Source organism: Abramis brama, assembly GCF_963993115.1.
Source record: "Abramis brama genome assembly, chromosome: 5".
Taxonomy (NCBI): domain Eukaryota; kingdom Metazoa; phylum Chordata; class Actinopteri; order Cypriniformes; family Leuciscidae; genus Abramis; species Abramis brama.
In genome coordinates this window covers 23879319-23892411 of record NC_139967.1, presented here as the reverse complement: position 1 = coordinate 23892411, position 13093 = coordinate 23879319, and the positions used below count along the sequence as shown (strand labels likewise).

General features: G+C 37.4%; 1 protein-coding gene across 7 annotated transcripts in view; it reads left to right on the top strand.

Annotated features, from left to right (window-relative positions):
* The window catches only part of lrch2 (leucine-rich repeats and calponin homology (CH) domain containing 2), a 106327-nt gene that overhangs the window by 27431 nt on the left and 65803 nt on the right, over positions 1–13093 (top strand). For all 7 annotated transcript variants that reach the window (XM_084114381.1, XM_084114382.1, XM_084114380.1 and 4 more), the window contains exons 6-10: positions 1335–1465; positions 3032–3119; positions 5605–5701; positions 7046–7146; positions 7283–7347. In XM_084114381.1, the coding sequence (XP_083970507.1) occupies positions 1335–1465; positions 3032–3119; positions 5605–5701; positions 7046–7146; positions 7283–7347 (482 nt within the window). The remainder of the gene's footprint in view (positions 1–1334; positions 1466–3031; positions 3120–5604; positions 5702–7045; positions 7147–7282; positions 7348–13093) is intronic.

The following is a 13093-nucleotide window of genomic DNA, read 5'->3' as shown; positions in this document are numbered from 1 at the left end:
TGGGGCTTATTGCTTCATTTCACAGAGGGTGTGGTGTGATGACGTGCAGGATTACGTTGTTCTAGTCACAGCATTATGAAAAAACTGTGTTCTGAACGCTCAGATTTTATCTCATCAGCATATTGTCCTTCACGTTTTAGGAAATGTGAGCTGTTGGTTTGGTCCTTTGTCCTCTTCATCTTCCTCTTCACGAGAAATGCTTAACTTTTTGTTCTCTCTGATAAGTTGATAAAAAATAAAAGATCATGTTTTCCCTGTCTATGGCTTGTCTTGCTCAGACACGCAGTTGTGAAGCTCAGCATGTTCTTCCCTTGACTGAAATTAATTTTGGATTTATTTGGAATGTTCTTTGGTCTGTTTAGTTTTTTCCTGGGAAATGAGAGAGAGAGAGAGAGAGAGAGAGAGAGAGAGAGCCCCATGTGTTTCATGAATATGATAATGGACTGCATCAGAATATTTTATCCGTCTTCTTTATATTTGCCCTCTTAGACAACAGATTCTCAACCCTGTCCACTGTAAACATAATAATGATAGATTGCATTTGATTGCTGCTGCTACCAATGAATTTCCTTTGTGAGAAATGAACAAATTCTCATGGACAAAACCCAGAAATATGACATTTCATAGAGAATTCATAGAGATCTGTAGAAAACATACTTCAGTCAAAAACACTGCAGTGTAAAAAGTGTTAAAAAAAAGAAGAAAAAAAAGGTTATTTAGCTTGTTTTTATGAAACACAAGCTGAACTAATTTAATAAATCCAATCCTACATAAATTGTTGCATTAGACTTAATGTGAATATTTACATGAGAATGAATATTGACTTAATATAATGTCTGTCTGTTATGTATGTGGTGCGATTTAAAAAAAAAAAAAAAAAAAAAAAAGGTTTTGAAAGAAGTCTCTTATGCTCACCAAGGCTGCATTTATTTGATTAGAAATACAATAAAACAGTAACGTTAAATGTTGTTACAATTTAAAATAACTTCCATTTGAATTTTAAAATGTAATTTATTTATGTGATGGCAAAGCTGAATTTACAGCATCATTACTCCAGTCGTCAGTGTCACATGATCCTTCAGAAATCATTCTAATATGCTGATTTTCTGCTCAAGAAACATTTATTATTATCTATGTTGAAAACAGTTTATATTTTTTTGCGGACACTGAAAGTTTTTTTTTCCAGGATTCTTTAAATAGAAATTTCAAAAAGAGCATTTATTTATTTTAATTAACTAATATTCATTTCATTGATCCAACTGATCCACTTTTACAGAGGCTGTAATTTCTGTGATGTTTTGTAATGTTAGATTAATTTTCTTATTTGCTTTCAGATCTGTCTGAAGGGAAAGATCCACATCTTTAAGTATTTAAACCTGCAGGCATGTCGCCTGGATAAAAAACCAGACACACTTGACCTGCCTTCTTTGGGAAAGCGCTGCTTACCTCAGCAGCTAACAGACAGGTAACTACAGCAGGGCTTAAAAAAAATCAATTGGTTCACTCCGAGCAGAATCAGTATTTTAACATTTCTGTTTTGCGTTCCTTCTGTAACATTACAGTTCAGAAAACAGTTTTATTAGAAAAAATACTGGTTAATAACGTTATTTTTTTACCAATTGTTCCCCCTATACTTTATACCAGACCTTGAATAGAACTTTATACTAAATAGCTTTATACTAAAGCTTGTGACTAAACCTCGTAACCCTAGTGGATCCTCAAACTGTCGGTAAAACCTCATACAGTAGCACCACCCGCCTCAATCATAAGTGCTGCACAGATTTTGGAGACTGTCTCTGCTTGTTTGCAGTGCAAGGGTAAATCAAGAACTGGTTCTTTGAACAAGCCATGCATTTAAGCTGTTTTATTTGAATTTATGATTGTTTGACTGCTAAATTCAAATATTAAACAGAACGATAAAATAGCACTATGAACTGGTTAATGTTAATTTAAAATAAGCGTTTTTGTTCAGAATGGTTAAACTTGATTTCATTTTTGTTTATGTTCCTGTTAAAATTTAGTTTTCATTCCTTGAAATGGTTCGGAGCCCTGAACTACAGCTTTGTCCTCTATGTTAATGGCACTTTGTTCTATGAATAACAGCACTTTCAGAGCCCCATGAATCATGTTTTCAACATATGTTTGTAACTAATGAGGCATTTCCTGCTGCCCTGAGGATTTACATAAAGCATTTTACAGTGACTTTTCTGCGGGTTACATGCCAGTACATAGCGACTGTCAGGTGTCCGTCTTTATGTATTCACTCAACTGAATTGTTAAACACTGATTCATTAAGGAAAGAAACATTAGAGTGAGTCATTGAGTTTAAATTCAAACCATCCGTTCAAAAGCACTGATTCATTTAAGAAACAAGTGACTTTTTTGTGAGCAATTCATTTTATTATTCATTCAAAGGATTTGTTCAGAAATGCTGATTCATTCAGGAATGAAACCCCTCTGTGTTTCTCGGAGTTGTGCAATGGTTCTGCTTTGAATTAGTTTGAGACTATTTTGTTGGTGGAGCAATTGCAAAGTAACTGGCAAATTGTGTTTAAAATGTTACTCAAATTAATATATTAATTTGATATTCAATATCTATTCAACAATATTACTTTTTATTTTTAATTTGCTTTTCAGTAGATTAAAAAGATTTTTTTTATCTGTCTGTACAAAGCTTTAGTATTCCTTCTTTCTCCAATAATTTCTTTTTAATGATTAGCTGCTAGCCATCATTGCTACAGTAGTTCTAACGTGATGACTTTTAAGTAGTAATGAAGGCCTGTACATATCTTTTAAACCTATCAGTGGTAGCTCAAAAATCCGTGCTGTAAGTAGTTTGCACAGAAGAGGATTTTCGGGACATAAAATTTACGCTATTGACTATTGTATAAAAGTGTTGTATCTTTCAAGTGTGTTATTGTTTCATTATTATTTCATTGAATTTATCCTCATCCAACTGTGTAGTGAAGGGAAATGATGTTGTGTGTCTATTTGTCTCTTGTTTTACATGAATATGTGTTTGTTTGTTTAGTATGGAAGATTTTTATCCGAGTAAAAACCATGGCCCTGACTCCGGTATTGGCAGTGACAACGGTGACAAAAGACTGTCGACTACAGAGGTAAACACACACAAACATTAGTTGTACACATATATAGTTAGAACTGCAAACGGCTAAAATATTGAGTATTTTCACTTGATATAATAGAAAAAAGTTTTGAATTAATTCTGCCTGACAATCCAAACAGTAGACACTGAGGCCCTGTTTACACCTGGTATTAGGATGAGTTTTGGTCGATCGGATCACAAGTGTACAACTCTAAATACAGGTGTAAAGGGGGTCTAAAACGTTTTGAGCTTGTCCATTTCTGATCACTTCCAGGGGTAGTCGAAAATGCATTAGACCGGATTGATTTCTTAGTGTATTCATTACTTCAATGAGCTCATTGTTTCTGCCTTAAATTATTACGTTGTTTAAATTAATACATTTTTAGCTAACTGTGATTTTTTTTTTTTTTTTTTTTGTATATGTACATTTCTGAAATTCATAACTTAGACAATTACCTCTGATAACAGATCACTCTAAATTGTAATGTGGACTATGTGTATTGTGAAAAGTGCTATACAAATAAATTTGAATTGAATTGAATTGAATTAGTGTAAACGCTCATGTGGTCGAATGTGTTCGAACAGCAACAAAAGGCCGCCTGTTCTCCGCCTACTGATCTAATGCGTAAACACTGAATGGAATGGAATGGAAGCGTGCTAGCCAGACGGGATTTAAATTTGTTGGCTGAAGACAAGAGTTTGGTTTAAAGACGCAATAACGTACTAGCACAATGTTCTCTCACCATTCCTGGTGTCTCCAGGCACGTTCATATGTAAATTGCGCAAGCTTATTTTGTCCATTAGATCAAAAGATCTGAAAAACCCAAACATATACCCACCCATAGACCCCTCCCTTGAAGAAATCACACTCCAAAAAAATAAGCTGTTGAACGAACTTTTCCACGAAAATGAATTACATTTTTCCAATAAAATCTAATTTGTTTGAAATGATTTGTTGTAATCTTGTTGTATGAACTTAAATTCATTTATGGCGCTTTTCCATTACCAGTACCAGCTCGACTCGACTCAACTCGCCTCAGCTCGGCTCGCTTTGCTTTTCGCTCCATTTTCCATTGCAGATAGTACCTCCACAATAGTACCTGGTCGTCATAGCGACGTCGCAGGAAACTGCCGTGACTTAATCTTTTACGTGAGACGCGCGAGACACACCCGCTATCCACACACACAGGACAATGGAGGAAATCGAGTGTATGCTGTTTTTGGATGTTTTTGTTTTTGCTGTTTTTTATTCAGGATACTCCGTCTGGCGCGTGCAATGATGACGCAGTGAATAGTGACGATTCTCTCTGACCAATCAGCAGTCTGCCATGTTTTCACGTCACATTTTAGTATCGCCTCAGCTCGCTCAGAACCTCGCCGGAGGTGGTACGAAAAAAAGTACCTGGAAGCAGGTACAGGTACAACTTTTACACAGTGGAAAACCAAACAGAGCCGAGTCGAGTCGAGGCGAGCCGAGGCGAGCTGGTACTGTGTAGTGGAAAAGCGCCATTAGTCATTCCTGCTAGATAAAGTTTTGTCAGGTTGACTACATTTAATTTTTGCCCTGCCAACATTATAATTTTAGCTAATTTGACTCTACAGTTATTTCCAATGATAGAAGTTACTAGTGTTCAATTTAAATAAAACCACCTTTCACAGAGTAATATTGAATATTATTTATGCAGGTCTGCGAAAGAGATTTAATGCATGTATAGTGTATACTGAGTGCCCACAGCCCTAAACTAAACACAGTCGCCACTCTTCTGCATAATGGTAACCACAAAATTCAAAAACATTACAGAAAGTCCTCTAAGTTTCTGACATAAATGAATATTAAACACTAACATTAACTAACAACATCTTTCCAATTACAGAAAAACACATAAAATAACACTTTAATCCCTAAATTTACCCTCCTAATGCAGTCCCTTGCAAAGCATGCTGGGAACTACAGATCCACTGCCCAGTTAGTTTTCACACAAATTAAGTAAGTAAACTTCAGTTTTAAATATATTAGGTTGATTGAACACAATTAAATTAAGTTGTGACAAAATATTTAATTATTTTAATGTATTAAATTTAACAAGAGCCAAAAATTCATTTTTTGAGTGCAGGACAGAAGTGGTTGATAGTAGACAAACGAGACAGATTTAAATACCAGGTGTAAACGGGAATGTTTCTCACTCGTCTACTTGTAATCTGATCGACCAAAACATATCTTAATACCAGGGCCTGAGGTGGGGTGAGTTAAGCTCATAATTAGGGGGGCTGTGCACACCTGTGGAACTTGTTCAAGAAAGGATGTTCAAGAAAGATGATCTAAAACAAGTAGCAATTACTGAGTAAATACAAAGACTAGAATACACAAAACACATCACTCGTATATAGGGACTTTGATAAATCTCTTGTACAGTTTGCCAGAGGCAAAAAAAAGAAAAAGATGTTATTTCCCTTCTATTGTCTTTTCTCTCACTCCTGTTCTGTCTGTCATTCCCCAGCCATCTGATGATGATACAATGAGTCTCCACTCTCAAGTGTCTGAGACCGCGCGGACTGACCCACACATACTTCTCACAAAGCTGGACTCAAACAAAGGTGTGCTTTCAGCATTAGTAATATTGGCCATAGGTTATTATTCACATTGTGTATTTGTTTATTTCTTTGATAGAAGTAATTGTGTCATGACATTAGATACTCAAGTCTGCTGTCTGCTTTGTCACTCTGAAATAAACTTGGATTTGTTTGTACCATCAGATACCATAGTAATGATGCCAAGATAAGAGACAGTATTCTACCTCTGCTTATCGTCGCTAAGACCAAATACATTAACATTGTTATATCCATTACCATGCTAAACTATTCCAAGAGTTGTCATAATTTAATGCTTACTTAAAGTTAAGCTTTTAGAAATATATTAAATGGTTTAATAACACTGTTCGTTTAAATTTTATTCAGCATTAAAGTTAATCAATAATAAGAAATGTTTCTTGAGCAGCAAATCGACATATCATATTTCTGAAGGATCATGTGACAATGAAGACTGAAGTAATGATGCTGGAAATCCAGCTTTGCCAGCACAGGAATAAATTATTTTTAAAAATATATTCAAACAGTTACTTTAGTTACTTTAAATTGCAGTATTATTTCAGTTTGATCAAATGAAAGGAACATTCGTGAGCATAAGAGACTTCTTTAAAAAAACAATAGAAAATCTTACTGACCACAAATGTTTGAACAGTAGTGTAGACATGTCAGACACAATTTCAAAATCAGTGCATCCCTAAAAGCGAGTGAGTTCAGACTCCGGTGTAGATACTACAGCACTTTGTGTTTGATGTAACCTACAGACCAAATCACACACCAGAAGTGATTTTCAAAAATCTAATTTTAATTGCATATTTCAAAATGCATGTTTATGAGGTAAGGTTTTTGTGTTTAAAAAAAAAAAAATGTGTTGTTGTTGTTTTGCTGTTAAACCAACTGAATTAGAAACTAGAACCTATAGCCGCAAATTCACTTCTTTATTCAGAAAGGCTTGACATATCATGTATTTCTGTAATAATGTTGTTCGTTCACTTATGTTTGTCACCACTGCTTATGATTACAGTCATGACATACTAATATGCAAATCCTATTCCCTAGAATACATACCATAATGAACTAGCTGTTGCATTGCATACCAGAACTAACTTATTCTATTGTGCATTGAAGAGATAAAACACATTTTCTGTTTGTTGACTTTTGATTGACACCACTTCTTATTTTACAGTCATGATATACTGATCCCTAGAAACCTCACAAAAAATAACAAATAAAGCCTCTTGGTGTTTGTGAGAAGTAGTATCATATTGCTGGTACTGTATGTAGTTGGCAATTACAGTATAATTTTACAGGAATGAAAGTGTCTCACCTTAGTGTTCTCATGTCAATTATTTGCAGATCAGGACCCATATGACTTTATTGACCCAAATCCAGATGAAGAGGCCACTCTGTCTGAGGGAGATCTACAGCACAATGCACCCTATGTGTCGTGTATAAAGGTATGCATAAACATTCACACAGATCCATACTCCGTACTTGTTTTTTAAAATTCTAATCTGTCAGGCAAAGACACCACAAGCACGCACATGTGTACATAAACACAATGTAAAAGAGCTTCCCCTCTCTCATCCTCAGGAGTTGGAGCGGGTTCTGAAAACACACCAAAGCAAAGACAAAGAGAACTGGAAAGAAGAGTCTGGGTAAGTCTGACTGTTTTTATGGGAGATGATATATACATAGGGAACATTCCTATACGCAAAATCCGTGCTACTGAGGTTTGTAATTTTGAGTCAGTTTCAGATTGCATCCATTATCATAAATGTTGCTTTTGCTACACTTCCTGACTATAAAACGTCTCACTCATAAATATCTCTTACTTCAAGTGTGTGTATTCAAGGTCATTTACCCATTTATGGAATCTAGCTACTGCCATAAAGGTTTTAATTTACTAGCTACGGTCAACAAATGTTTCAACTTGTCATTTCATTAATTATGACCGCCGCTAGCGTAGCTAGCGAAAGCGGTCATATAGGGATTGTCAAAGTTTTTTTTTTTTTTTTTTTTTCGTCATCTACTGAATTTTTCGTCAACGATACCAGGGACACCGAAACACCGGGGAACATGAAATTTGGTGGGCATGTAGCCCCACTAGACTTTAACGGAAAAATTTCGTTTGGTCCCCGGGGGCCACTCCCCCCCCGCGCTGGGCCCCCCCAAACCCAAAAAATGCAGTTTTTCCTAAATAACTACCTGAACCGTGGCACCGAGGATGAAGAAATTTTTATGGTATGTTGGTCTTAAGGGCCCACATCAACCTAGCCCATAATCGATTGTCAAAGTTTTTTTTTTTTTTTTTTCGTCATCTACTGAATTTTTTCGTCAACGATACCAGGGACACCGAAACACCGGGGAACATGAAATTTGGTGGGCATGTAGCCCCACTAGACTTTTACGGAAAAATTTCGTTTGGTCCCCGGGGGCCACTCCCCCCCCGCGCTGGGCCCCCCCAAACCCAAAAAATGCAGTTTTTCCTAAATAACTACCTGAACCGTGGCACCGAGGATGAAGAAATTTTTATGGTATGTTGCTCTTAAGGGCCCACATCAACCTAGCCCATAATCACTCATTTGTGATTTGCGCCCCTCCCATAAAAAATGAAAATGCAATATTATTCTGCTTTAATCGCCCCTATCTTCAGTTGAGATGTTCAGAACTGCACCATATTTCATGTGTATGATTAACTTGACATCCTCTGGGGGTATGCTATGTTTCGTAGAATTTCATCCATGGGGGGGTATAAAATAAATTCATTTATGTGCACATTTAGTGACTGTACACTCATCGGCCTGTAGATGGTGGTGTTGAGCGAAGGGTTGCTGGTTTAGGATGATACTGTCACTAAGGTTGTCCCGCATTTTGGGCCTAATTTATTTGTCCCTTGCGTGACCTCCCGTGTCCCGTTTTTTGACAAGCTGATAAACCACTGACTGATACAACAGCAACAGCAGCAGTGCTGACCACGACACTTGAGAATGATCACCGACACCTGTCATCATCCAATCACAGCTTTTTTTAATCACTGTTTTGAGACAAATCATTGTTTGATTTGCGAACATCCTCTGCCGTCTGGTCGCTTCCGCTTCAAGCCGGACTCGTCTCGCGCTAACGGTAATTTCCTTTCACTGTCCACGTTTTGATTTCGGCTAATCAATTTTGGCGAATGCAAACAACGTGATTATTGTTCATGAGTCTAACATCCAGCCACGCAAGAAAACATGTAATCTACCTGAGGGAATAATATGCTCAAAAAACATTTCTGATTATTATTAATGTTTTAAAGCTTTTAGAAAGTACATAGAAAGCTTTTGTAACATTATCTTAACTGTCACTTTTGATTAATGTAATGCATCCTTGCTGAATAAAAGTAGGCAATTACTTTCTTTATTTTTTTCCCCAAAAAATAATCTTACTAACCCCAAACTTTTGAACTGTAAGCCTAGTGTATAATGTTAAAAAAGCTTTCTATTTTAGATAAATGCTGTTATTTTGAACTATGGTTTGTTTGTAATGTGACTTTTTTCATGTATGACATTAAAATTATTTTTAGAATTAAATACATAAATAGGTTAAGCAATACAAATGTGTTTATGTCTGATAACCTTTTAAACACAAACTTAACTGCAGACACTGAAATGACGTACACTGTGTGATACAGTACAAATATTTTGAGTGTCCCTCATTTTCCTATAAATAACCACGATTGTCCCGCATTTTCCTTTTCTGAAGTTGGCAACCCTAACTGTCACACACACACATGCAGGAATACAAACAAACGCAAGCATGCACACACACTGACATCCACACGCACAGACACACACCCATACACACACACATACAAATCCACATGCACAGACACACACACAAACACACACGCGCACACACATGTACGCACGCATACATACACGCACAGACACACACACACACAAACACACACACATACACACACACACAGATAGACATGCACATACTACTACTTTTTTTAGGTATATACATAAACACGCAATACAGCCAAATTGCTCCACGTCATTTCTTTTTGTGGAAAGCCAGTGCAGGCCTGAGCGGCGGTCATATTTTGTACCGCCATGCGGTACATCTAGTTAATCTCTGTATCATGCAGTTAATGCAATTCATTCATATTTAACAGCCCTACTAGAGACATGAAAAGATTTACATTTAAAAAAAAAAAAAATGGGGAAAAATCGTTCCAAATTTTGGGGTTGGTAATATTTGTTTAATGTTTTTGAAAGAAGAAACAATAATGTTTTGAAATATTACTACAATTTAAAATAACAGTTTTCTATTTTAATATACAGTGAGGAAAATAAGTATTTGAACACCCTGCTATTTTGCAAGTTCTCCCACTTGGAAATCATGGAGGGGTCTGAAATTGTCATCGTAGGTGCATGTCCACTGTGAGAGACATAATCTAAAAAAAAAAAAAATCCAGAAATCACAATATATGATTTTTTAACTATTTATTTGTATGATACAGCTGCAAATAAGTATTTGAACACCTGTCTATAAGCTAGAATTCTGACCCTCAAAGACCTGTTAGTCTGCCTTTAAAATGTCCACCTCCACTCCATTTATTATCCTAAATTAGATGCACCTGTTTGAGGTTGTTAGCTGCATAAAGACACCTGTCCACCCCATACAATCAGTAAGAATCCAACTACTAACATGGCCAAGACCAAAGAGCTGTCCAAAGACACTAGAGACAAAATTGTACACCTCCACAAGGCTGGAAAGGGCTACGGGGAAATTGCCAAGCAGCTTGGTGAAAAAAGGTCCACTGTTGGAGCAATCATTAGAAAATGGAAGAAGCTAAACATGACTGTCAATCTCCCTCGGACTGGGGCTCCATGCAAGATCTCACCTCATGGGGTCTCAATGATCCTAAGAAAGGTGAGAAATCAGCCCAGAACTACACGGGAGGAACTGGTCAATGACCTGAAAAGAGCTGGGACCACCGTTTCCAAGGTTACTGTTGGTAATACACTAAGACGTCATGGTTTGAAATCATGCATGGCACGGAAGGTTCCCCTGCTTAAACCAGCACATGTCAAGGCCCGTCTTAAGTTTGCCAATGACCATTTGGATGATCCAGAGGAGTCATGGGAGAAAGTAATGTGGTCAGATGAGACCAAAATAGAACTTTTTGGTCATAATTCCACTAAACGTGTTTGGAGGAAGAAGAATGATGAGTACCATCCCAAGAACACCATCCCTACTGTGAAGCATGGGGGTGGTAGCATCATGCTTTGGGGGTGTTTTTCTGCACATGGGACAGGGCGACTGCACTGTATTAAGGAGAGGATGACCGGGGCCATGTATTGCGAGATTTTGGGGAACAACCTCCTTCCCTCAGTTAGAGCATTGAAGATGGGTCGAGGCTGGGTCTTCCAACATGACAATGACCCGAAGCACACAGCCAGGATAACCAAGGAGTGGCTCTGTAAGAAGCATATCAAGGTTCTGGCGTGGCCTAGCCAGTCTCCAGACCTAAACCCAATAGAGAATCTTTGGAGGGAGCTCAAACTCTGTGTTTCTCAGCGACAGCCCAGAAACCTGACTGATCTAGAGAAGATCTGTGTGGAGGAGTGGGCCAAAATCCCCTCCTGCAGTGTGTGCAAACCTGGTGAAAAACTACAGGAAACGTTTGACCTCTGTAATTGCAAACAAAGGCTACTGTACCAAATATTAACATTGGTTTTCTCAGGTGTTCAAATACTTATTTGCAGCTGTATCATACAAATAAATAGTTAAAAAATCATACATTGTGATTTCTGGATTTTTTTTTTAGATTATGTCTCTCACAGTGGACATGCACCTACGATGACAATTTCAGACCCCTCCATGATTTCTAAGTGGGAGAACTTGCAAAATAGCAGGGTGTTCAAATACTTATTTTCCTCACTGTATTTTTAAAAAGTAATTTATTCCTGTGATGGCAAAGCTGAGTTTTCAGCATCATTGTGACCGGACAAATGAACTCTGAAAAGGCTGCAACTTAAATACAAAGCAAATGAGGGAAATAATGACAAACACCTGTGATAATAAATGAAAGAGTGGCGGGAAACTGAACTAAGGAACACATGTGACTGAAAATAAACTAAAAGTCCATGGAAATGAAACAAGCTAAACAGAACCGTGACATTAGTAAGAAGTGATGACTGGCAGGATGATGTCTCAACAGACCCTGAGCAGCGTTATTGACAAATATCTTCTCTTGTAAAATGTGTGGTCAGTACCACTGCTTCCTATAGCCTACACAGAGTAAATTGGAAAATGAAAATAAAAAACTAGCATGCATTCAACAGCGATTTCAATTCCTGCATATTGATAGCGTCTCCCTAATGCCTGCAAACGCAAAAATCCATCTCATATATTTTTTCCATTACCGTGTCCCTTTAGGGGCTCTGTAGAATGTGTAGTTTCCTTTCTAAACTAATATTCAGCTTCAGGCACATCCCTAATCATTGCTGAATAAAAGTATTCATTTCTTTTAAAAACATGCTAACACATGTTATAGTTTGACGTTTCATACGTACTATGGCTGTACGCTAATGGTTAAAGATCCAAGCTGCTGACACAAAGGACAATATTTTGGGGTGACACACGAACAGAGCTTCAAGGAGACTTCCTGTGTGAATGTGAGCTGATGTGCTGTACAGTATGTCACACCGGATGAAGCCTCTTTAGCAGCAAAAAGTTTAACCATATTGAAATGCTTAACAAGACATGAAAACTCTTGAAACTGCTCAACGATGGATTTTTTTTATTGGGACTATGTTCCAAACAAAGTGTATAACAAGTACCAACTGTAGTGTTGTGTTTTACGTTAAAGGAACACTCCACCGTTTTTTGAAATAGGGCTTATTCACCTTCTTTCCTACATTTAGATAGGTGGGCAAATGCATTTTTGTCTCAGTGCATGCATTGTTTTAGTTTGACAGGGTCGGCGCTAGCTTAGCTTAGCATAATGAATGGAATCCTTTGTTGCCAGCTAGCATGTCCTGAGTAAAAGTGAAAAAATAAAAAAAACCACCCACCTAATTACTTCTTGTGGCCTGCGTATTCACAACGAGTACAAATAGCGATGCAGATTAACACTAGGCGATTTCCTAGGCAGATATTGACTTATATATTAAGGACTATATTAGGGGGAAGCACAGGCGAAGCACTGCTACTTGGGCGTGATATCTCTGCGCCCAAGTAGCAATGCTTCGCCTGTGCTTCCCCCTAATATAGTCCCAAGTCAATATGTGCCTAGGAAATCGCCTAGTGTTAATCTGCATCGCTATTTGTACTCGTTGTGAATACGCAGGCCACAAGAAGTAATTAGGTGGGGGGGGGGGGGTTTAATCACTTTTACTCAGGACATGC